At 36.6% G+C, this 25,651-nt stretch overlaps 1 protein-coding gene across 3 annotated transcripts in view; it reads right to left on the bottom strand.

Moving 5' to 3' along the window:
- Nucleotides 1–255: 255 nt before the first annotated feature.
- The window catches only part of ATP11B (ATPase phospholipid transporting 11B (putative)), a 99,046-nt gene continuing 73,650 nt past the window's right edge, over nt 256–25,651 (bottom strand). The window contains exons 25-30 of one of the 3 annotated variants that reach the window (XM_045030344.1): nt 25,069–25,207; nt 19,978–20,043; nt 19,554–19,657; nt 18,232–18,397; nt 5,658–5,791; nt 256–850 (exon numbers count right to left, since the gene is read on the bottom strand). In XM_045030344.1, the coding sequence (XP_044886279.1) occupies nt 769–850; nt 5,658–5,791; nt 18,232–18,397; nt 19,554–19,657; nt 19,978–20,043; nt 25,069–25,207 (691 nt within the window). In that variant the 3' untranslated portion in view covers nt 256–768. Of the gene's footprint in view, nt 851–3,046; nt 5,792–9,255; nt 9,382–18,231; nt 18,398–19,553; nt 19,658–19,977; nt 20,044–25,068; nt 25,208–25,651 lie in introns of those variants that run through there. The other 2 variants (XM_045030345.1, XM_045030343.1) reach the window with 2 other exon arrangements.

Below are 25,651 nucleotides of genomic sequence, written 5' to 3'. Positions count from 1 at the left end.
AAAACATGTAGGATATAATGGTTATGGAGAATGACTGGCCCTTAAATATTACCTGTAAAGAACAGGAGATGCTTATTATACCTGAAGGGTGCACCTATGCTTTTGTCACCACTTTGAAAAGGCTATGTCATATTTTACTGGTATATTGCAATTTGTACACCAGTACAGATATACGAATGGTATTTCAATCTCTTAACAACTAACCCATCAGCACAGTTTTCTTTAAAGTGATATATTAATGAATTGACTTGCCCATGGAAGAAACAAGAGTTTTGTTTATTTGCGGACTAAGAGGTTAGCATAACAAGAAGCTTCAATATAAATTTAGAATAAAAAAATATCTTTCCCCTCCCACCCCCCAAGGAAAAAAAATCAGCTTAATTTACAAAACCAGACAAAAATAAATTAGTACGCTCAAATCAATTACTTGGAGGCAGAAAAATTTGGTCATTCCCTTGAGATCTCAAATAAAATGTCAAACACAGGATTCCAACCTGTTAGTATGAAGCACAAAGAGGAAATGGGCAGAGAAAAAGCATTCAAGTATTTAATAATTTGGTTATAAGATTAGAAAATTTAGTGGAAGAGATTATCCTTCACGTATATGTTTTGCTATGCTACAAGATAGAGCACGAGGTTTGTATTTAGATGTTTTTGTTGTGCTAGCACATTTTCTAGGACAGAGAGTACAGCACTGAACTCATGCATAACCTATTATCAATATGCAAGCACCATATGGCTTCCACCAGGCACTAACAAATGTCCTTGTTAACAAGTGGGTGAGTCCATTGTGGAGAGAGTCAAGATGCTTCTGTCGTTGGTATAGTAGGGATCCGATGAGCTCCATGATCTACAGTAACAATAAAAGAAAAGTTTGGCTGACTAGGAACCTATAAATCTAAGTGAGAGGAAAAAAGGTCTAAGAGCATAAAGCAAATGACTCCTTTCTTTAAAACTGTAGTCAGTTAATTCCATCCTGACACCTGCAAGTCATTCAAACCCTCAAAAATATGCTTTCATGAATTTTCTGGACAGTATTTATTTTTAAAATTCACTATAACATGACTAAAGATATTTAATCTGCTATCAATTTAAATTATATGGGGCTTCTAGGCTTTTTGAGGCAACTTCAATATTACCGTATATATGTAAATCAGGCACAGTGAATACTACATTTATTTTTGGCACAGTAAGATCATTCTAACAAATCCTCTCAGTACACAAATAGCTAATTGCAGTATGCTAATATATTGGGGTTTTATTTATATATTTTAATACTGATGCAGTGAGCTACTTAACTTCGAACAAGTTTAATCTAATAGTTTAACTACAGCCATTAAGATATACAGTAACTCCTCACTTAACGTTTTAGTTACATTCCTGAAAAATGTGACTTTAAGCAAAGCCATGTAAAGCGAATCCAATTTCCCCATAAGAATTAATGTAAGTGTGTGTGTGTGTGTGTGTGTGTGTTTTCTCCAGGGAAATGTTTTTCACCAGACAAAAAACCACACACACACTATACATTTTAAACAAACAATTGAATACTGTTCACAGCTATGGTGATTGTGAAGCTTGGCTGAGGGGTGAAGTTTGGAAGAGGGTGGGATATTTCCCAGGGAACGTCTTGCTGCTAAATCAGTGGTTCTCAAACTTTTGTACTGGTGACCCCTTTCACATAGCAAGCCTCTGAGTGATATATGGGGGTGTGTGTAAATTAAAAATACATTTTTATATTTTTAACACCATTATAAATGCTGGAGGCAAAGCAGGATTTGGGGTGGAGGCTGACAGCTCCCGACCCCCCCATGTAATAACCTCATGACCCCCTGAGGGCTCCCGACCCCCGTTTGAGAACCCCTGTGCTAAATGATGAACTAGCACTCGGCTGAGCCCTCAAGGGTTAATACATTGTTGTTAATGTAGCCTCACATTCTACAAGGCAGCAGGAATGGAGGGGAGGGGAGATAGCATGGCAGACAGAGACAGACACACACCTTGTGTGTGGGAGAGAGAAATGCACACTGCCCCTTTCAGTAAGCTCACCCACTCTTAAGTGCATTGTCTTTTTAAGTGGACCAGGAAGCTGAGAGGGCAGCTGCTGTCCCAGGCTCTGTCTCTCTCAGTCTGTGTCCCCACCCTGCTCTATATGGAGAAGAAGGGGTAAGCAGGGTGTAGGAGCAGGGGTGAGGGGGACACCCTGACATTAGCCCCCCCTTTCCCTCTCCCCACCTTGCACAGCAAGCAGGCTTGGGGAGCAGCTCCAAGGCAGAGGGCAGGAACAGCACATGGCAGTTGGCAGAGGGGGGAGGGACAGCTGCAATTGCTAGCCTGCTGGCAGCTGCTGCACAGGGAACTTGGGGAGTGGGGAGATGATAGGGGGAGCTGATAAGGGGGCTGCCGGTCCATCCTGGTTCCAAGCCCCCACCAGCTAGTGGTAACAGGCTGTCCACTGCTTGCAGGAAGAGCAAGCAGTTAGAAGGGAGCATTGCACAACTTTAAACGAGCATGTTCCCTAATTGATCCGCAATGTAACAATGAAACAACTTTAACCAGAAGGACTTTAAGTGAAGAGTTACTGTATTTTACTATTGGCTGTGCTAGATTTAAACGAAAATGACAAGAGAAAAAATATCCAAACTATCATTGCTTTTTTATTCTGATATAATCTACCAATGTTTTCTACCTAAGAGTACATTATTTCCCTAGATGAATAAATCCTGTATATAGGCCACTGCTTTGGCAGGATGGCTAAAGTCAACATATTAGACTAAAAGTTGAAAATAAAGGGCAGGAAGGAAGGGGGCCACAAAGTAGAAACAATTTATGCTCCAAAGCCCACCCCTGTCAAAAATCTGCTGTTTCTTCAAAAATAGTAAACACATGTATCTTGACAAGTGTATTGGTTAATGACAGGTCCAGATCATTCAGTAATGGGTTCTACCATAACAATTTATATGTGATCCAGCATTTTTAATATTCTATTGGCTGATGAGTAGACAGACAGTATAGTTTAATGGAAGAGAGAGACAGAAATGCATTTTACTAATTTGCAAGAAACATGCAATATTTCAATTTTATTTTAAATGAATGAAACAATGAAAAATGTATTTTGATTATATTTTAAAAAACAATAGAACTGCAGTACTTTATGCCGGCTGCCCTCTACTCCAAGCATTTGTACACCTTGAGATCAAAAGAAATGGCTCCCACCCAAAATTTGATAGCATAATAATTTCATATCCCATTATCATATTTGACAGAATATTAGGTGCACATATTGTATATAAACACAAGCTATCTATATCAACAGAATTGGAAAAGTGTTTTTCATTACAAAGGGATTACAAAGCACTTTTACAAACTACATATATACAGGTATCACTTAATTCATCAACGATATGCAGCTACCTCTGGGATGGAATAGAACAGTTGGTTCACACCAGCCGTAACATTACACAATAGTCTATTACATTTGAGATTGCATGCATCTTCTAAAAGGCAATAGCTATTTAATAAAATCTAAATTGCATTTGTACCCAAGTCTGATCTAAGCTTAACACTGAGAAGTAAATATATTTTGGGATTAAAAGTACTTAATTGTACTTTCAGGTAACTGTTTTATGTGACTTACATAATTAGTACGTTCAACAAAAGTATTCAGCAACTTTCACCTATTGCAAGGGAAGTGAGGGGGAAGAACGTAAATATATCCTCCTACCACTTTTAGACTAGATTTTAAATAGAAATGCTGAAGGGAAGGAGCTGGAGTCACTCAAAACAAAAATGTAATAAAGTGAAACTGAAAGGGTTGTGAAGAGCCATTTCAATATAAAAACTGGAGCTGCAGCAGCAACAACGGAACTTCTAAAGCCCTTTGACTAGCACCTAGATTGTTTTGCATATTCATTTGTTTGAAGCAATGTTAATTCTAATACTTTAACAACTCTTTTTTAGGCTTTAAAATTATTCAGTTAGACGGTACAGTCATTAGGAAAAAAGATGACGAGGTAACACACAAGTAACCTGAGAAATAGCACAATATTGAAAAAGTGCTTTATATTCTGTCAAATATGATATTTTATTTTTATTATTAGTAGATCCCACCGAAGGAGGAGGGAAGAAATTGTAAAAAATCTAGATGCCTAGCAGAATGAAAAAATAATTATACCTACCTTTATGAGATCCTGCACAATAAACAATTTTTTGGCCAAAAGCAGCATCACTTATTAGATGACATTAGAACAAAGAAAGCAGCGTGGAAAATAAAAGTTTCTAATTTGCAGCGCAGCATTTTCATTTGTTACAGAAGATAGCAATAAGTGAAAATATAGCTAAAGCAACCACTACAGAAATGTTGGTTTTAGACCAATTAAATGCTCATCTTGTAGTTTAAAAATTCTATTCAACTGTTTATTTTACACATCATGCCTGCTTACTATACAGCAAGAGTTTTGATTAAAAAATTTACTTGATCATAAACAGTTCCTTCTTATACAGAATAGGATATTTTTGCATAATTATACTCTAGATTTATGGAAATAACTAACAAAATTTCATAAGCAAGCCAGAATAAAGAAGATGATTAGAATCACAGATACTGTGTTAACACAAGAATTTTAAAACTGCAATGTACCACATACCAAGTCAACACCTAAAGGTAAAATCAGAACTGACAATGCATGTCAGTATAAATTACCCATACAAGATTTTATTCTGTATGAATGATACCACATCCTTTAACTTAAAAAGAGACAGTTGTTCACATATTAAAGGAAACTCCATGTAAATGTGAGAAGTGCAATTTTTTTTCCAGGTTTGGCTTTTGAATAATGGAGTACTATGATATCATTCAGCAAAAGACAGACTAAGATATACAAAAGGTTTTTTATTTTTACCCCCAAATTTGTTACCTAGTTCTGAGTTTTTTTGGAAACGGGGAGATTCAAGAAGATATTTAGCACATATTTTTGAATGGCACTCATGATTTTGCTGACATTTTTGATACAAACAGAAAAATCCTTCAAACTAAGTTAATTTGAAGTCTTTGTTTTGTAAATTAGCTGGTTTCTAGAAATAGAGTATAAAAGTTTTATTACAAAAATATTTAATTTTAGTAACCACCAATGGATGAAAAGTCTGAAGACTTTCCTTTTAATGATTGTCTGGGGGAAATGTGACCCTTTTGTATATCTTTAGAAGTAACTCAAGCTAATCCGTGACTATTTGGAGGACATACATTAAGTATCAAAGGAAAAGCCTTTTGACTTTACAAATAGCGCTTGATTCATGAAGGCAAAAAGCTGGATCAGGAGAACAATCAGCACAGTGAGGTTTGTTTTTCTAAACAGAAGGATGTACAAACCCAGAGAAAATACCATATATACAACACAAGATCTCATACTAGAAAGACCAAACAAAGTTTGAAGAGAGTTCTGTTTCTTGAAAAACCGTTTTCTTCCTTTTTGTAACAAAAGCACTCCCAGTAAGCAAGAAACGGATCTTTTAGGATCAAAAAGCACTATAAAGAATAGCATTTCCTGTTAATTACACAAAACCTGCAACTGGTTTGCTAGACATCTATAGCTGCAGGCTCATCAGGTTCCAGTTTATAGGAGAATCGTCTGCAGCAAAGGCTATTGAGAGAAATTCCACACCTGTTGACCCGGGTTGGACTACATCTTCCCATTAGTTGTTCCAACATTCTTCTAACAGATGCGCATGCTGTTTCCCCATCTGAGAAGCAGCACATGGAGTCCAAGCAGTTGATACCTGAACCTGTCTCAGTAAGCTGGAGTGAAAAAAGAGAGAAGAATTAGTATTTGTGGATTCTAGTGACAACAGTGTCCTGTTATCACAGACAATGCTTAAAGAAGGCTAGTTTTTAAATTTCAATAGTGTTACTAGAATATGTTTCTGTTTTATAGGAAAAACATTATACCACCTTATTAAGAAGAGCATTTGCTTTCTTCACGTGAATCATACAGATGGAGATTTAGATGCTTTTTGGTGCGGCCAAGGTTTGAACAAATAAATGGCTTATTGAACAAATGGGAGATTGTTTAACACTGATCCCACACAAGCACCCAGCAAATAAAAATATGTCCAGTTCCCACTACTGTCGTAAGTAACCTGGCTGGCCAATCATCCGCTATAGTGCTCTACCTGTAATACGCTTACAGGGGGCAGACTGTCAGTTAGTATAAATTGTCATAGCTCCATTGACATTAATGGAATTATGATAATTTACACTAGCTCAAGATCTATCCCCATTCAAAATATACTAGTCCCCCAGTCCCAAATAAAATAATAATAGAAAAAGCTTTAGAATAAATGAGACTGTGGATATGGCAACCTGCCTAAAAATAATAGTTTTAACAATTCAAAAAGAACTGCAGAACGCAGTTTTCTGAAGGAAGTCGGTTCCATGACTAGCAATAAGACTTACTATTACTAATTTAAGCTGACATTAAATCATGAGCAAAAAAGACGGAAGTAAATTTTTCTAGCTACCCTTCTTGTCTTATTTACATAGTTCTGAAATTTTATCCCAGGTTACCATTTATGATGCCAGATAAACCTCCCTTTACAAAATACAGGATATGGACTGGAATTTGGGAATGCCATTATTAAAGCTTATGATACGGATCGAACTAACCTCTCACTTTTTGGGGGGAAAAAAGGGTGTCTACAGATTTTTATCTAAATTTAAACACAGAATTAACATTAAGAACCATCAGTCATATCCACGCAAGAATAAGGAAAAGCTGAATGTTAGTATAACTATGAATGAATACAACAAAGTTTATTAGTATGTGTAAAACAGACTAGAATAAACTGAAAGAGGTTACACAGAGTTTAGGAAGATGTTTTTATTACAAAATCACCTATTAACAAATTCCTTCATACTACACTTCATCCGAATATTTTTCCACTGCAGCACACACAAATTTCCAAATATTTAGCACTACAGGAAAAACTGGAGAGAGAATATTTTGAATTCATTTGTGCTTACCTCCCTCCTAATAGCGTATACAAATCTACTGAGGGTGGTGATGTGGGGGGAAGAGGTACCTACATAATTCAAATTAAACTATTTGTTTAGCAGTTATACTAATACAGGGGAGGGGGGTGGGACACACAAACTGTATTAGTCACTTAACATCACAGATGCAATGCAATGAGATGAATTATATACAGAGGCGTACCTCCTGACTGGACGATATGTATCAGTTATTCTGAGGCGCCAAAAATTTCCAACAGGACATTCAAATATTTACAAATTTATGCTGCTCACTTTAGATGTAGAAATTAACAGAAGTAAGCAGGAGTTGAGGACAGAGAACCTCTCAGAAGGTGCCTCAGTAAATCACAGGAGAGGGGCTTTAAAAAGTCTCATGAAAGAGATTAAGATCTGAGATTTCTACTTATAATTGGCTCAAAGCTAACGGAAAATTGTCTCGCTCCTCTAATAGTATATAATGTTTTCCAATAATTTCTATCTGATCACACATGAAAGAGCTCCATTATTACTTATTCATGCATGATACATGTCCCTTTTCTCACTACACTCATGGAGGCATATGTACCTATATTTTTGTCTCATAGTTGCTCTGGAAACAGGTATTTTATTAGCGGTAGATTCATATAACCCCTAATTTTGAGTCAGCGGCGAGCCAACTTCACATTCTACAATTTTGATTTTTATATAAAGAATTGATTCTTCCCTTAATATATACTGTATGAAGCAGAACCTGGTCCCTGCAGTATTCTGGGGCCATAAAGTTGACTTCAGCAGTCAGCCGAGGGACTATCCAGATGGTGCAGCGCTATGGCCTCCTTAGCCCGGGCAGAGGGTGCATGTTGGGGAAGTAGGGTGTAATTGCGCTCTAATGATCCCTAGCTGGCATAATGGCTGGAGATCACTGAGGAATGTTACAAGCTGACACAAAGAGGGAGTAGCCAAGAGGCTGCACAAATTTGCACCTGAGGGATGAAACAGTTGGCACTAGAATTTGGGAGGAAGGGTCGTATAAAAGGTGCATAAAACTATCTTTGTCTCCCTCAATGCCAGAATCCTATGCTCTGTCTGTGCAATCTTTCACGTATAATGCACCATGTATTTCTGAACTGCCTATAAAACATATAAAAAAGCAGTGACTGCAATGCAAAAGGGACATTTTGGAAAAATAAAACAGGCAAAAAATACAAAAAAAAAATCTACTTAAGATGAAAATATTTGATTTCTAATGAGCTTAAAACCAATTTTGCCTTTAGTTTCTGTGCAATACAATAGTGGCTTAATGAGGAGTCAGTTCTTTACCATGACTCAAAAGGGTTAATACCACCTATTTGAAAATAGTGACCTTACAGAATCCAGTATGTAGATAATTGCAAAGAATTAATATTTGCTATTTTAAATCCACAGACCTCCCACTTTAAAGACTAAAAACTGAGTGGAAGCATTACAAGTAGTATTTCCAGAGTAAACTGTGAACATCCGAGATCCCTTTGCGATCCCAAATCCACACCTTCCTTATGTCAGCTATACCAACTAGCTCTTAGTAACATCAAAAGTAATATTAGGAGACTGTAAAGGAGACAATAGTAAAATAAACTCAATATGATGGCAGTGGCTACCTGGTTTAGGATCCATTCTCTTTATATCCCTTTCCTGAATGAAGGATTTTATCTTTAATACAGAATCTCTCCTGACTGCCTGCATCTCCTCTAGCCTTCCTCTCCAGTTTTAGATCTGTGCACAGATTTGATCATAGTTGTGTGTTACACTAAACTAAGGCCTGACAAAAACAGGTAAGACAACAATGCACAATGCTGTGAGGTGGACAGTACTGAGCACAGATACTTTTAAAACAAAAAAGTCTCTGGCAATACTAAGTGTATCCTCGACTGGGCTGCAACTGGTAGGAAGAGCCACTGCTTAAAGACTGACATATACAGAGAAAAAAAATGAGAACACTAATCTTTGGGCTGCAAAGAAGTTTTCAAAAGGTATGGTTTAGGGCTAAAGATCTCAAATCATTGTAATGCAAATGTTTTTCAGGGGAATGGATATCTTTAATGGAATGAATCAAGAAAAAAATTAAATACTATGTATTACAATTAATGATTCAATCTGTTAAGCCCAAACAAAAAACATGCAGTCATGTAGGTTTCCTTGTAAATATCACAAGTATGGAATTTCAAAGATGATTCCATGACTGACTATACATAAGGGTACAGTGGGAGTACTACCTAGTGAACGCAAGAACTGTCCTGCTGGCTAGTTGGATCAGCTAGCAGTTGCCTATTGTCCTCCCCTCTGTGCCTGCTTTCAGCAAAGTCATATGCTGAGCTGACTGAACCCTTATCTTCTTCCATCTAGAAGGACAGAAAAGCAACAAATCTTATAAAACACCACACTCAGTTTTAAATTGAACAATCTTTAAACCAATCTTTAATCTACTGACTTGTTCTTGATAGAACAGTGCACATTTGCTTACGCAGGAAGAGATGACCACTTTCTCAAGTTATCCAAATCACAAATTATTTATTAATGCACATCAACATTACCAGAGTATAGTTTGTCAACAAATTAAAGGCATACAAAGAATGTAAATGAGTAATTTTCAATTCTGACCCCTCCCTCCCCAAATAAAGGTCTAAAATTAGCGCTTTTGTCCAAAGGGTCTTTCCAATTCTTTTCCCAGTTTGTTGGGTCTGTTGTATGCCAAATGACACCTGCAGGTTTTAGTTCCACAAAGCACTTATATCTCATTGAAGCATATGCTTATGTGATCTGCTAAAAAGAAATGGATACAGTATGTGCTTATAGTTAAGCAAATGCTTAAGTGGCGCTTTGCTGAAGCCAGGCCCTAGATACTAATATAATCGATGCTATGTAAATAGCTAAAATAGATTATGAGATGGTTATTGCTACACCACAATTAAGCTTTAAAGTAGCTTCCCATTATGAGCCCCATTTTAACTTCTCTTAGTCACCCCAACAAGAGACTGATTCCCCTGAAATTTCAAATGCCACATCTCACCCTTAGTTAGTTTTTCTAGAAAATTTAGAAAAGGCATATTGAAATTTGGCATTTCAAAAGTCTCCCTGGCACTTAAAAAAAAAAAATCCTAAACCTTTTGTTCAGTTGTACCTCTACAATGACTTAGTCTACAAACACCAAATAATTTTTGTTATTTGTACTGTGGCAGCCCATAGGAGCCCCAGTCATGGATCAGGGCCCCAACTTGTGGTAGGGCCTGTATAAATAAAAAATGAAAAGATCGTCCCTGCCACCAAAGAGCATACAATCTAAGTCCGTCATGCTAAGAAGAGATGCCTTGGTGCCCCTTAGAGAGAGAGAGAGAGAGAGAGGGGTGAGGAAAAGTCTGGTTTACCAGTGGAATTACAACATATAACAATATGTACAATACAAATTTAATAGAAATTGATCTGCTTCTGGCTCCAGGCTTTGATGCAGCAACTACTGATCAGAGGCAGACATGATAGCTAAGAGAAAAACAGCAGCAGTTCAGGTCATGAGAACCTGTGGCCACAGAGGCATACTCTTATAGTTTTGGAATGGAGGACTTTAGGAAAGGCAGACGTGCATGGAGATAATGGAGAAAACAAGGGGTAACAGTGGAGTTGTTTGAGGAGGGTGGGGGCAGAGAGTGATGGAAGGACAGAGCTTGATCCACATTAATAAGAAGTGTTAATATTTAATTCCTAGATTTAAAACTTCACGCATTAGCATTCCGTGTGGATAAAAGTCTTCCTGTCCCTTACATTCGCCTTCTGCTGTACAAAACCTCAATTTGCCACCCAACTATAATGACCCCACTACACACAACTTTCATGTACAGGGTGAAACCTACAGGAGAGAAACCACCTAAAAGAACTCTAAGACCTGCTGATGCCTGTGCTACTCATATGGACCATAAATACTAATTTACTTTGAACTTTTGGCATCACATTCAAAATACATTCCCAAACAAAAACTTAGTTTTTGTTTTTAAAAAGCTAGAAAGTACCAACTTACCTTCCTTCAAAAGTTAATTTTGTGCTGAATTTCAACAAGATTAACTCCCTATGATATTCAGAAATCTGAGTTGCAGACTTCCTGGTATTTCTGCTAGAATGAGTTGCATTACAAGTACCATCACACGGTAATAACAGAAAAAATGGAATTGTTATTTCAAATTTCTCTTTGTGGTGATGTCACTCACCCTGGCAGATGAACCATGGAGTCTGCAACTGAGATGTCTCAGGTTTTTAAGAGTTAATTGTCACAATTATTTGTTTAAAATATAGCACTCATTACCTTTGCGTAGGTCACTTTCCTCTCCTATTTCCCTTATTTTGAAGGATGTACACCCATTCCTTCAATGTAGGCCACATGGATGTCCTGGTCCTGATTTACAGGCACCATTCCAGACTTAGACAAAATACTATATGAACAAAACTGTGCTTTTAATTTTTTGTTGCTGCAAAAGTGGATGGTTATATAAGGCTGGGATGAAGGTTTGGCCCTTAATCTTTGTTGCAAGTTAAAACATTTATTTGTGTATTTTTTTTTGAAAGAATAGAAGTCAGATCGTAGTCCTATAGCATTTCACATACTGAGACTGAGTGCATTATAAAAGTTCCAGCATCCTAGTATTTTACCTAGACAGGCACACTTCAGTCTTTTTGAATATTTCATACAATTTACACCCGAATATCTTTAGAGACACAGACATCCATAATACATTGAAAATAAATAACATTCACTTGATAGATGCATTAAACAAAAGCAAGAGTCTTAGTTGATGCACAAATGCATATTTACACCCAAGCATAAGACATGTTCTATGCTCTTATGGCACAAGTGAAAGCAAATTAAAATGGGCAAATAATTAGCAAGAAAACTGCTGCCTAAAATACAAGAACCTTTCTGTTGTGGTCTTATGAAGCTGTAGTTATCCAACATGCAGAAAGAATTGCTAATTTTGACTACACAAAGCAAAAACATTGGAACCATGCTAGAAATTGTGGTTATTTTAAAAATGGATGCAAGAAAGACTAGAACTGTATTCTCTAAATTGAGCATCATGCTAGGGATTTTCTCCTAAAAGACCGTCTAATACATGCTACTTATGAGAAGCAATTGGCTAGAAAAAATACATAGCAAAGCCAAGAAAGATGCCAAATAGAATGAATCTCCACTATAGATACTGCCTCTCATCCCACTTTAATATTCATGCCTCTTCCCATTTCTCTCATTGCTGGTTAGTTGACCTTCAACATGCATAAGAGTTTATGAGGAATTGTCCCTCCTACTCTACCTAATTCTGCTCAGCTGATTCCTTGCCCTGGATAATGGCTGCAGTGCGATGAACTCATCACTTAAAGCAACTCTGTTGGAGTACATCTATAAGTGGACAGAGAAGGGATGGAACATACAAGTCAGTAAGTAATAGTATTTTTCTAGGAGAAAGACACAGGACAGGATTTTAAAAGACATTGTTATTTACTGGAATATACTTCCTATGCAGAACACATATGAGACTGATACTTGCAAGATTGTTCCTGGCACTAACATTTATTTTTCACCGGTGACATGTTTAAAAAGTGTCCCTTAACTTTCATAATGGGTGAAAAAACCCTGGAAATACTTGGGGCATACTTCTCCAGCTGTCCTTAGACTCTCCCGCCACCCCATTAGTATTGCAATTTCTGCTGTTTACCAAAAGATTTATGTTTTGACTGGGATTGTCCCCCCCAGTAGCCATATCTTCCTATACGATCACAAAAGCTCACAGCAATTACTTCCATGTCATTTGACAGACGTCAAACACAGAATTATGATTTCATTGCAGTACCAGGCAGAAAATCTTGGTACACAGCAAAAAATTATGCTTGTCCCGGTATGAAAGCCCATTTTCAAGTCACACTACATTTTTTTGCCAAGTTTTTAAATTAAATCGGCTTTTAAAATGCAGTAAAAGTAATAGTTTCTTATACAGTAGTTCCTGATTACAATACCTTAACATTTATGTTTTAAGACAGCTTTTAGAAACAGTGTATAATGTTTTTTTCTGCTATTTCTCTCATGCAGAAGTTTATCAGATCTTACATGATGTCTAAATTAACTACGTGCAGAAAATAATTGGTCTTTGGAGAATTATTATTTTAATGATAGTAGTATTTATAATTTCCAAAGTAAACTATTATCTGGGTTTAAAAAGATGGAGACAATCTGTTGACTCATTTTCATTTACGGGGACAATTATTATCCCTTGCATACCAAATTAAGAAAATGTACTTTAAGCTTGCTTATTTCCCCCAGTGAAATATTTTAGAACTTAAAGATGAAAGACAGCAGGTGATGAAAGCCCTACAGCTCCATTTTTAAAAATTTGTGATTACTGCACGTAATCTATTTCCTTGTCCTGACCTAAAACTAGTTTTACTTTGCTGTATCACATAAGAGTCTCAGTTATTGGGAGCTAAGCTGTTTTTAAAAGATGCAAGTACACAGGAATTAATTCAGCCACATGTAAGATGCAGTTGTATTGCAAAAAGTAAATTTACAATGGAAATGTGGAGTTCCACTTATTCTCTCAATAGCTTCCATACAAAATTTGCTTATTTTTAAAAACAACATTTTTTCTAGTTGTCATCCCTACCAACTCAACATGAGATCTGAAAGTCAAACTGGGTTATTTTCTTTGCTTTGAGATCAACAGTAAAAAAATTCTGTAATTGGAATTTAGTTAACAAACATAGCGATGTACAAACCTGAAAAGAATCCCATACCACACTGCTTTAATGATAATACAGCTAACTAAAATAAGTAGGAAAAAAATGGTCACCTTTCACTCATGTTTAGTTCCTTATTCCATGGTAACTCCCATTGATTTCATGATCTCAGACTAGTCCCAAGAACTGCTCACAAAGAGTGGCAGAACCTGACCCTTAGATTGCAAGTGCTGAAAGAGGTGAGTACATGTATGAATGTATGCAGGAGGACCTTACTATTTCATGGATCTCCCGTTTTTGCAAATTTACTTTTCTGACTATAACTACACTTCTAAAGACACACATGCACACACACAAAAAGCAGCTAGATGGTCATTAAGTTGTTACCAACATTAAAAATTACACAAGAGTTAATGGATTTTTATTGCAAAGTTTAGCTGATTGTCTAATGCAACTGATACCAGTCGTGGTTTCCCAGCAAGATGTACTCCGGCAGAATACAGTGGCACTAATGCAGATGCTGCCAAAGTGTCCAGTACTAATGGAGAAAGGGAAATAAAATGCACTAGCCAAAGCACATACCCTACCACAGGAAAAAACGTTAGATAGTATCATACTTCTCTCTTAGGTAACATGACAGGTCATGCCCATAAGCAAGCAATCACAATGGCAACAAACATCTTACTGAAAGACTAAGTGAGATTAAAAATAGTGTATTATAATGAATGGAAATCAGAAGATAGGAAGTGTAGAAAATTGATAAAGAGGAGAAAAAAGACATAAGCAGAAATCTATGGTTAGCTGAATTAAGGAAAATAAGGTTTTTTTGGTTTTTGTGTGTGTGTAAAGTCTGTTAGGAACTAAAGGAATCCTGTACCAATGTAATTGGTGCATTACCAGATGGAAGTGGTAGAATTGCCAATAACGCAGAAAGCAGAAGTGTTCAATAAATATTTCTGTTCTGTATTTGGGAGAAAGCCAGATGATGATGTCCTATGATGATGATAAAATATTTTCCATTCCAACAGTAACTAAGGTGGATGTTAAACAGCAGCTACTGAAGTCAGACATTTAAAAACCAGCAGGTCCAAATAACTTGTAACCAAGAGTTCTCTAGACCTTACTGTTGATTTTCATTAAGTCTTAGAATGCTGGCTATGTCTCAGAGCACTGGAATAAAGTTAATGTGGTGCCAATATTTTAAAAGGGTCAATGCAACAGCCTGGATAACTATAGGCCTGTGACATCGATCCTTGGCAAAATAATGGAGTGGCTGATACAGGACTTGATTAATAAAGAATTAAAGGAGGGCAATATAATTAATGCCAATCAACACAGGTTTATTGAAAATAGATCTTGTCAAATGAATTTGATTTTTTATGAGATTACAAGTTTGGTTGATAAAGGTAATAGTGCTCATGTAATATACTTAAACTTCTGTAAAGAATTTGACTTGGTATCAAGACATTTTGAGTAAGAAACCAGATTTTGAGTAATGTTCCAAAATCAACATGGAACAGATTAAATGGACTAAAAAATGTAATTGTAAATAGAGGATCATCAACAAGTAGGTGTGAATCCATTAGGGTTTTGCTGGGTTCGGTTCTTGCCTCTACACTATTCAACATTTTTATCAATGACATGGAAGAAAATAAAATTGTTACTGACAGTTTGCAGATGAAAAAAATATGGGAGTGTATATAAAGAAGACTTGTAGCTGATACAAAGCAATCTGGATCACGTGGTAAGCTGGGAGCAAGCAACTAATGTGTGTTTTAATATGGCCAATTGTAAAGTCATACATCTAGGAACAAAGAACTTAGGCCATACTTACAAGATAGGGGACTCTCCTGTGAAGCAAGGAGACTAAAAAGGATTTGGAGGTCATGGTGGATAAATCAGCTGAACATGAGCTGGCTAATGTGATTCTTGGATGCAAAAACAGGGGAATCTCAAGTAGGAGTAGAGAGGTTATTTTACCTCTGTATTTTGCACTGGTGCAACTACTGCTGGAATGCTGTGTCCAGTTCTGGCATTCATAATTCAAGGATGTTGATAAATTATAGAGCATTAAGCAAAGAGCCACTAGAATGATTAAAGGACTGGAAAACATGTCTTACAGTGAAAGAATCAAGTGGCTCAGTTCCATCTATTAAGTTTATCAAAGAAAAGATTATGGGGTGACTTGATCAATCTATCAGTACTTACATGGGGAACACAAATTTGATAACAGAGGGCACCTCAATATATCAGACAAAGGTATAATAAGATCCACTGGCTGGAAGCTGGACAAATTCAGACAAGAAATACGGTGCAAATAGTTAACAATGACAGTAATTAACCATTGGAACAACTTACCAACGGTTAGTGGATTCTCCATGACTGGAAATTTTAAAATCAAGATAGGATGTTTTTATAAGAGGCTCTAGTTCAAATGGGGATTAATTGAGGAAGTCCTATGGTCTGTTATTCAGCAAGTCAGACTAGATGACAACAGTGGTCCCTTCTAGCATTATAATACAGTTTTATTAAACTCAATAACCTTTAGTCAAATAGTCTATATAAGGCATAAGTCATAACCAGGATTTTATGGAACACTATTTACATTATGGAGAATGTTTTATCAGCATATAATAGAGAAGTACATATTTCTGTATAGTAATACTAATGAATATTTGCTATAAAACTATTTTGCCAAACTACATGCTAGTGAAATCATTTAAACTATTGCACATCATTACATTGTAACAGCCACTCAAAGGCAATATCATCTCTAGAGACTTTGTTCAGTCTCAGAAAACAACAAGAGTAAATTTCGCAACTACCTTTAAAGCAGTGCAACTCTTTACGAAACGCGTATGCTGGCATGCTTTTACAAACGTAGATGCTAAAGACTGAACAGTTTGTGTGCCAGCAAGTCTGTAGGCTCACTTTTTTCAGAAATGGTTTATTCACTTCTAGTACAAAAGTTATCATCCGTTGCAAGAGTAGAATCCTTACTTATACTTGGATCTGAGGATAGCATTAAATAGGTTTACATAATTTAAATTAATTATCTTTTCATAAGAACATGAGAATGGCCATACTGGGTCAGACCAAAGGTCCATCCAGCCCAGTATCCTGTCCTCTAACAGCGGTCAATGCCAGGTGCCCCAGAGGGAATGAACAGAACAGGGAATCATCAAGTGATCCATTCCCTGTTGCTCATTCCCAGCCTCTGGCAAACAGAAGCTAGGGACACCATGCCTGCCCATCCTGGCTAATAGCCATTGATGGACCTATCCTCCATGAATGTATCTAGTACTTTTCTGAACCCATTATACTCTTGGCCTTCACAGCATCTCCTGGCAAAGAGTTCCACAGGTTGACTGCGTGTTGTGTGAAGAAATACTTCCCTTTGTTTGTTTTAAACATGCTGCCTATTAATTTCATTTGGTGACCCCTAGCTCTTGTGTTATGAGAAGGAGTAAATAACACTTCCTTACTTGCTTCCCCCACACTAGTCATGATTTTATAGACCTCGATCATATCCCCCATTAGTCGTCTCTTTTCCAAGCTGAAAAGTCCAAGTCTTACTAATCTCTCCTCATACAGAAGCTGTTCCATACCCTTTAATAATTTTTGTTGCCCTTTTCTGAACCTTTTCCAGTTCCAATATATCTTTTTTGAGATGGGGCAACCACATCTGCATGCAGTATTCAAGATGTGGGCATACCATGGATTTATATAGAGGCAATACGATATTTTCTGTCTGATTATTTATCCCTTTCTTAATGATTCCCAACATTCTGTTCACTTTTTTGACCGCCGCTGTACACTGAGTGGATGTTTTCGGAGAACTATCCGCAATGACTCCAAGATCTCTTTCTTGAGTGGTAACAGCTAATTTAGACCCCATCATTTTATATGTATAATTGGGATTATGTTTTCCAATGTGCATTACTTTGCATTTATCAACATTGAATTTCATCTACCATTTTGTTTCCCAGTCACCAGTTTTGAGAGATCCTTTTGTAGATCTTCACAGTCTGCCTGGGACTTAACTACCTTGAGTAGTTTTGTATCATCTGCAAATTTTCCCACCTCACTGCTTACCCTTTTCCCCCCCCTCACTGCTTACCCTCTTCCCCCAGATCATTTATGAATATGTTGAATAGGGCTGGGCCTTGCACAGACCCTGGGGGACACCACTATTTTCCTCTCTCCATTCTGAAAACTGACCATTTATTCCTACCTTTTGTTTCCTATCTTTTAACCAGTTACCAATCCATGAGAGAACCGTCCCTCTTATCCCAAGACAGCTTTCAAATGAAACCACTATTTTACACTGAAGTATCACAACAATTTCAATTTTTGCAGAGGAAGTGATCTTTTGACATTTATTCAGAGAAGGATTATTTAGTTATCCACTTACAAGACTGAATTTAATAAAGTTCTTCTTTTAATTATTGACCATGTTCTATACAAAAACATAACGTTACCTGAGCTTTTTCAGTACTTGTTGGTTGTAGATGTCTGCACAGCACTTTCTTCACAACATCAAGAAACAAACAAGTGACAACTATGACGATTATGGCAAACCAAGCAGAACCACTTGACAGCAACTGAACAAATACAAAGTACATGTCCTGCGTATGCAAAAATGGCCTGAAAAATTAGAGAAAGGATAATTAGAGGAAAATATCAGAAGTACAAATTAAACAAAACTAATTTGCTAAATTCATCCCTGTTTTTATGCTGTCCACCAGAATAAGTCAGAGTGTAGGACCCCAGCACCGGCGAGTCCACTGAGGGGAGTCTGGTAGTTGAAAGTGGCACAGGGCAGATAAAAAGTGAATGGTGTGGGCTGGAGAAGAGTGTGGTTAGGGAAGTTTGGGGATGTGCTGTTTTAATTCATCCCTGCTGCAGCCTCTATAAGAGGAAATGCTCCTTTGGAGCTCCTGGCACATCTTAAAGCTGCCCCTCAACTGAACACACGAGGATGGCACCACAGAAACATCGCCTTGCCATTTGTCCTGGACTTCCCACAGCTGTGGAAGGTTCCATACAGATACAGCTATATGCAATTTGCACATCCCTGTAGAATCAGAAATGAGAACAGTGCAGGATTTTTAAAGGGACATGATTAACAAGAGTATTCCTTAAAGTATTCTGATTGTTAAACCAACATGTAGACGTTATAAAGTCTTAAATTCTATGAAGAACTAATAGGCAAATATCTAATTAATTCATCTTCCATATTTGATACAGTGAGCCTTGCATTGTGCAGCATGGTGAAGTGAAAATCTGTATTTACAAAGAATTTTTTTCAGCATTCATGTGTATGGAAATAGGAGTCAGAAGCCTTTTCAGAAAGAGGTGGATGGCCTTTGAGAGAATGGCATCCACGGAGTACTGTAGCAGGCAAAAAAAGAGTTTCCAGAAACAGTATGAGGATGCTGAGATTTAGAAAACAGCCATTCTAGAGAAGAATTTGGGTTGTTACACAAAATGACTGCAGTTTCATTTAACCAGAAAACTAGTAAACTTAGAGAAAAATGCAATGAATTTCAGAGTTCTAAAATGCATAAACATGTGTCTGCTTCAGGTGAGGGATAAATGCATGCAAGGCTGCAAAGTTACATGCTATATGTTAGGAGTAACAGGCTCTAGGTTTGAAGAAAAGGGCAAAAACCCACTGCTGGGATTGTCATTTCCTTTCCTGTTCTAAATGTATGAAGAAACTAATAGCTATAATGCAGGATATCAAATACTAAAAGCAATGTTCTACGCGCACACAGAGACAAAAGGAAAAATCACTCACCAGATAATTCCCCCATAAAACAAGGAAAATAGAAAATAAAACACAATGGAGCCCCAGGTAACAAAATGATTTATCCAAGTCCAGAAATGAGTCTCTAAAGCCATCTAAAAAACAAAGAATGTTTAGAAAATTAATCTATGTTGTTTTACTTCATTAATATGAAAAGACAACATTGCTTTCAAATTATTTGGCTTTACTTTCAAACTTAATCAGTAAACACCTTTCAAGACACATGAAACTATTAAATTAGTCTTTTTAAGCCAACACTGAAGTTAACCCTAATTCCCTCTTTACCTCCTGTTTCCTTGAGAGACAGAAACTATTCACCACTCTTGTATAACTATGAAACCAACTTTAAACTGACAAATTATTCTGTATTTGCCTACATTTCCCAAAATGGAGAGTAAATATTATACTACTGTACCTTCGCTGTAACAGTTATAACCATAACAGTAAAGACCAAGGTACCGAAAGTCCAGTTTCCAAACATCTAAATAAAATAAAAAAACAGAAGTCATTGCACAAAATCAATTAATAGCAGTTGTAATAAATTATAGCTATTTGAAACCAGCTACACTAATGAAACCTGTGATTGTTCACTAAGTATAGTTAGTAGAGCAAGAAGGGTCCAGCGCAAACCACAGGCAAAGAAAAAATATAATTCCTATTAAGAGTCACAAAATTTACACCCCACTAGCAAGGAATCTTTTTCCTTACCACCACAAATCTACAGCAGAAGATGACAAAACCAAATCATAAAATGAGATGGCAGGAAAATGAAGTTACTAATCAACCAATTATGTGTGACTATCCAGGCTAGCCATGACTATCAATGGGAAGGTATTCCACTTTAGTGTAAAAGCAGTAACTCCTCAACTACTAAGTTTAACATTAAAGGTTATTTTAAAAATGCAGCATCGTTGGAGGGTTTCATTTTTCCAAACCACAATCTTAATAATTCAAAAATAATGGTGCTGTTATGTTCTTCAAAGAGAACATTAAGAAAAGAGACTTCCCCCACCCCCAAGGCTGATAAGATGAAAATTTAATCTGAACCCTAAAATACTTCTAAAGTATATACCACTTTCATCATCCCATCCCAATATACTAAATTATCAGACCTTGGAACAAATTCTCCAGTGTCAAAATCCCAGCTCTAACAAAAGGCGAGGATGCTGTGTTTGTTTCAACTGTGTACCCACACGCTTCACAAACACATATCACCCTTCTACTTTGCCTGCCTGTACTATTCTCATGAACAAGCAGGTACTGAAACTGAAGAGATTCTGTAGCACCTAGATATTATGGTTACTGACACACTACATACTTTAGGACAGAGCCCAGAATTCTTGTAAATTTCACTTCTTTATCATTTATTAGAAGTAGGCAAACATGGATAGTGCGGGAAGACACCACCTGCAGATATGCAACCAAATTCATCACTTTGGAATTTGGTAGTTTAGTTTATCAGTTAGAAAGCTAGGATTAACATGGTTACAGCCCTTGTAATAGAGAAATGATTAAAAAAAAACAACCCTCAAGTGTACCCCCAGACACCCAGTGCCTTACTATATGAGGAAGAAAAATAATTTTTCAGCTTGTTAACCATGAGATTAAACTACTGCTATTATGAGTGGCCCATGAAAAAAAGTGTCTTAATTTACACTACCCTTGATGGCTGTACAGCTGCAATGCAAAAAATGAACAAATTCTTGCCACCATTTTTATTTTTGAAAGTATTTACAGAGAATAGATGCTGCATCCTTTAATTTTGTGGAATACCAGATACAATATTTTGTATCTCCTTCTCTTCTTCTAATGTAAATCTTACCATTTGCCTGTTAGGTTTCAATATCTGACGACATGCACAGCATGAAAAAAGGGGGAAAAAGGTAGAACTAAAAGATCAAGTTGAAGTACAGTGTGTTATGATGTAAGGCTATTAAATCTCAAACACACATTTACATACTCTGCTCTGGAAGCTAACCATATGTTATATGTATACAAAGTAAATTGTTCCGTTTGGTGCTCTGAAAGTCTACCATTAAGTCTGTACTTAGGCACTTTGATGTTAAAAGGATTTTTTTTACCTGAACCAATAACTGCTCAGGAATGGATTGATCCAGAGGGGAAAAGCTGTATTAAAAAACTTTTTCCATTCAATAAAATTCAACAAAAGCAAGACATCTATGAATGCACAAGCAGAAAGTCATATGGCTTTTACTATGTTACACCAGAGGAGACAATACATACCTCAATTAGTAAAGATATTTTGCTCAGAGGTTCAACTATTTTAATGCCTCTGTCAAACAACTCGTAAGTGGACAGGTACTCTAGCTAGCTGTATTATCACCACTAACTTTTCAGCCTGCACCCTATCTAAATTCTGCTCTCTCTAAACAGAACAGAATTTAGCAATTGTTTCATGTTCTCTCTGACTTTAGCACACAAAATATTTTTGTCCATTGTCCATCCACCAAAAATATATATATCATTTGCTGGTGAAACTGGAGTAGAGCTCACAAGGCACCTGTAAGATTACGGGAACATTCAAGAACTTTAACAGATGCCTTTTTTCTAGCATCTGACTGCCATAAATGGAAGCTATGGAGGGAAGTTTTACTGAGGTCTGAGCAAGAATGAATGAGGATTCTATGGCAGAGATATACAGAATATAACAGATTGACAATTCCTGCCAACAGTAGCAGCACTCATTTGGAAGACCTAAAAAGCCCCTGTCATACTACAAAATAAGGAAAATGACTGTATTCACTGAAAAATGTATTTATTTTACAAAGTATATATGTCAAAGGTGCTTGGTTACAGCCTCGCAGACTGAAATCTTCTTTCTTCACAGAACAGGTAGCATGTGGATAGTGGAAATGTGAGTTTCCCCACATCATCCTAGAAGGAAACCACCAACTTATTTCACATTGGCCACTGGATGGAAACAAGGTCACAAGATGGGATGAATTTGAACCAGTGACCCCGGGGGGGGGGGTGGGAAAAGAGAGAGAGAGAGAGAGAGAGAGAGGATAGCTCAGTGGTTTGAGCATTGGCGTGCTAAACCCAGGGTTGTGAGTTCAATCCTTGAGGGGGCCACTTAGGGATCTGGGGCAAAAATTGGTCCTGCTAGTGAAGGCAGGGGGCTGGACTCGATGACCTTTCAAGATCCCTTCCAGTTCTAGGAGATTGGTATATCTCCAATTATTACCTTTATTACAAATTTACTAAGTCAAACAGTCCTCTTTGCTGAAGTTATTTGCTGCAGGAAAAAAAAATCTAACTTCTAGGATAGGACTTAGTTCTCCTGTTATTTGGCATTCAACAATAAGGAACACAAGGCAAGAATCTCACTGAGGACAAGGTAGTAGGTAATTAAAAGTAAGAAATGCCTAATTTGTACAGCCACCTGTAAGAGAAAAAAACAAACTACTTTGTGATGCTAAATCCTAGTCCCACAAAAGCAGCAGTTGCCCATTTGTATCAAACACACTGCAAGTTGAGTAATGATGGCGGTAAAGGGACAATGGCCAGTTGACCCTGGACGGATTCTAGAAGAGAGTGCCCTTTTGTTTTTCTTGTTTCGGTCTAGCAGTAAAAAAGAAATCCCAAGAATTGATCTTAGTGTCCTGTAATTTAAAAAGGCTAATGATTAAATACTACTAATTCTACTAAAACAAAAGTTTTAGTCTTCCTGACATATTTTCACTTTTAAGTACTGAAAACTAGACTCTCTTATTCCATTTCATGACCTTGAAGGAGAGTTCATCATTGATACTACAGCAATTATTTGCTGAAGACTTCACATTATTGGAAAACAAACTATTTACACTTTACTCATATAAATTTAATGACAGACTATCAAATCTGTCAAAATGATTTACAAAAGTCTAGCTAGAACAATGAATAAAGAGTTTGAAAAATTGTTTAAATAATCAAATCAGTCTAAAATTTCATTATTTACACAGAACCAATAGGACTCCTTTTAGACTCAGACATTCAGGCCAGAAAGGATCATCATGATCATCTAGTCTGTCCTCCTGCACATTGCAGGCCACAGAACGTGGCCCACCCACTCCTGTAATAGACCTATAAGCTCTGGCTGAGTTACTGAAGTCCTCAAATCATGATTTAAAAGACTTCAAGTTACAGAGATGTTAAACAATGACATTTTGAATAATATTATATTGGTTCTGTGGCAACTTCAAAAGAAGCCTTTCAGCACATGCTCTCAGGGGGACAAATTTTTGGAATAAAGATATACAATTATGTAGAATTACTTTGACAATTAAGAGTTGCATGGGGTTTTCTATTAATTATCTTAATAAATATCAAAATATACTCCAGGGCATACTAAAGGATTGCTCAACATTTTGTTAATGGCTAAGACAGAAATGCTCATCTGGAAGGATCTCTCTTTTAATGCTTGAATTTCTGTACCTCCGAGAGTGGAGGTATTTATATAATGCTCTGTCATCTTCAGTTATAATTCACTGGTAGTTCAAACACATTTTATTACAGGTTTTCATGTGATATAAAAACTCAGTAATACATTTAATTTTTCTGTGGGTTTTTGTTCGTTTGAGCTTTTATGAACATTTGCTTTGTAGAGTAGAACTTCAGAGTTATGAACATCACAGCCAACCACGCACCTCACTTGGAACGGAAGTATGCAATCAGGCAGCAAAAGAGACCCCCCTCCACTCCCCAAAAGCAGTTAATACAGTACATTACTGTTTTAAATGTAAACTACTAAAAAAAATAAAGGGAAAATTTAAAAAAAGATTTGACAAGGTACGGAAATTTAAATGAAAAAAGCACAGAAAGTTGATAGTTAAAAACAGCATTTTTCTTCTGCATAGTAAAGTTTCAAAGCTGTATTAAGTCAATGTTTAATTGTAAACTTTTGAAAGAACCATAACATTTTTGTTCAGAGTTAAGAACATTTCAGAATTACAATCAACCTCCATTCCCAAAGTGTTTGTAACTCTGTGGTTACACTGGCTAATACAAAGGGAAAGTTATGTAATCAGAAAATGTGCAGATTTTCAGTAATTAGAATAGAACAGTAATGGTTTTTCATAAATCACTATCCAAAGATTCAACATTTCAATTTTTTACAATATTAGAAATAAAGCAGATAGAATCTAATCCATCAGCAGAGATCTTTCTAGGATATGAGTTTATTTTGGACAAACATCCAGGCACCAGCCTAGGAGCAACAGATCATTCATATGAATGATCTGTTCTTCTGCATTTTCTTCACTTTAATTTCAGGATCTTTTACTGCCTATAGGGGAATAATGGTAAAGCACGTTTTGTATTTATTCAGTGTAGAAAGTATTTAAGGTCTTGAAAAAAGAAGTCTACTGGTTTACTATTTAAATTTACTGAATACAGTGTGACTTTTGCACTGCTAGAGTACACTAATTTTACAGAAACTGTGCAGAGTATATTTATTAAAAAAATAAATCACTGAATACACTGTCTTGCAACTTGTGAACTATTTTACCTGGCCATTTCCCAGCAGAGAAGTGTCTTCTCCCATCAGAAGATACGAGCCGTAGAAGAAAACAAATGCATGAGAGAACCCCAAAATGGTCCAGTAAAGAAACGGTTTAAAGCCCAAGAGCGCATTTTTCCTAATGTCTCTGTGGAAATAAAATAAATTTTAATTTCAATTTTTCTCCAAATAACCAATCAGCTAGCTACTGAAACTGCATTTACTCAAAACAATAACATTTGTTCATTCTTCTAACTTTGCTGAGATGCATTTTTAAAAAATGCAAATAATAAAACAATTATTTACGGGACAGGTAACTGGAAACCTTGAAAGCACTGATAGAGGTCCTTGCCTAGATGAGAAATAAATCCTAAATCTCCTTTACAAACATCCTCATGAGCTGACTATTATTTTTATCTCAATTTTATGGAAAAATGTAGGCAGAAAGGTTAAATGATATACCTCAGGCCTTAAGAGGAATCAGTGGGAGCTCTGTCACTCAGAGTACCCTGCTTTAACCACTTCACATGTTTAAAAAGAGCTGGTCTCAGCCCATTTTCTAGTGGACAGGTGTCCAATTAAAAAGTCACTA

Source organism: Mauremys mutica, chromosome 9, assembly GCF_020497125.1.
Source record: "Mauremys mutica isolate MM-2020 ecotype Southern chromosome 9, ASM2049712v1, whole genome shotgun sequence".
Taxonomy (NCBI): domain Eukaryota; kingdom Metazoa; phylum Chordata; order Testudines; family Geoemydidae; genus Mauremys; species Mauremys mutica.
Note: the sequence above shows the minus strand (reverse complement) of the source record. Positions and strands in the feature narration are given on the sequence as shown.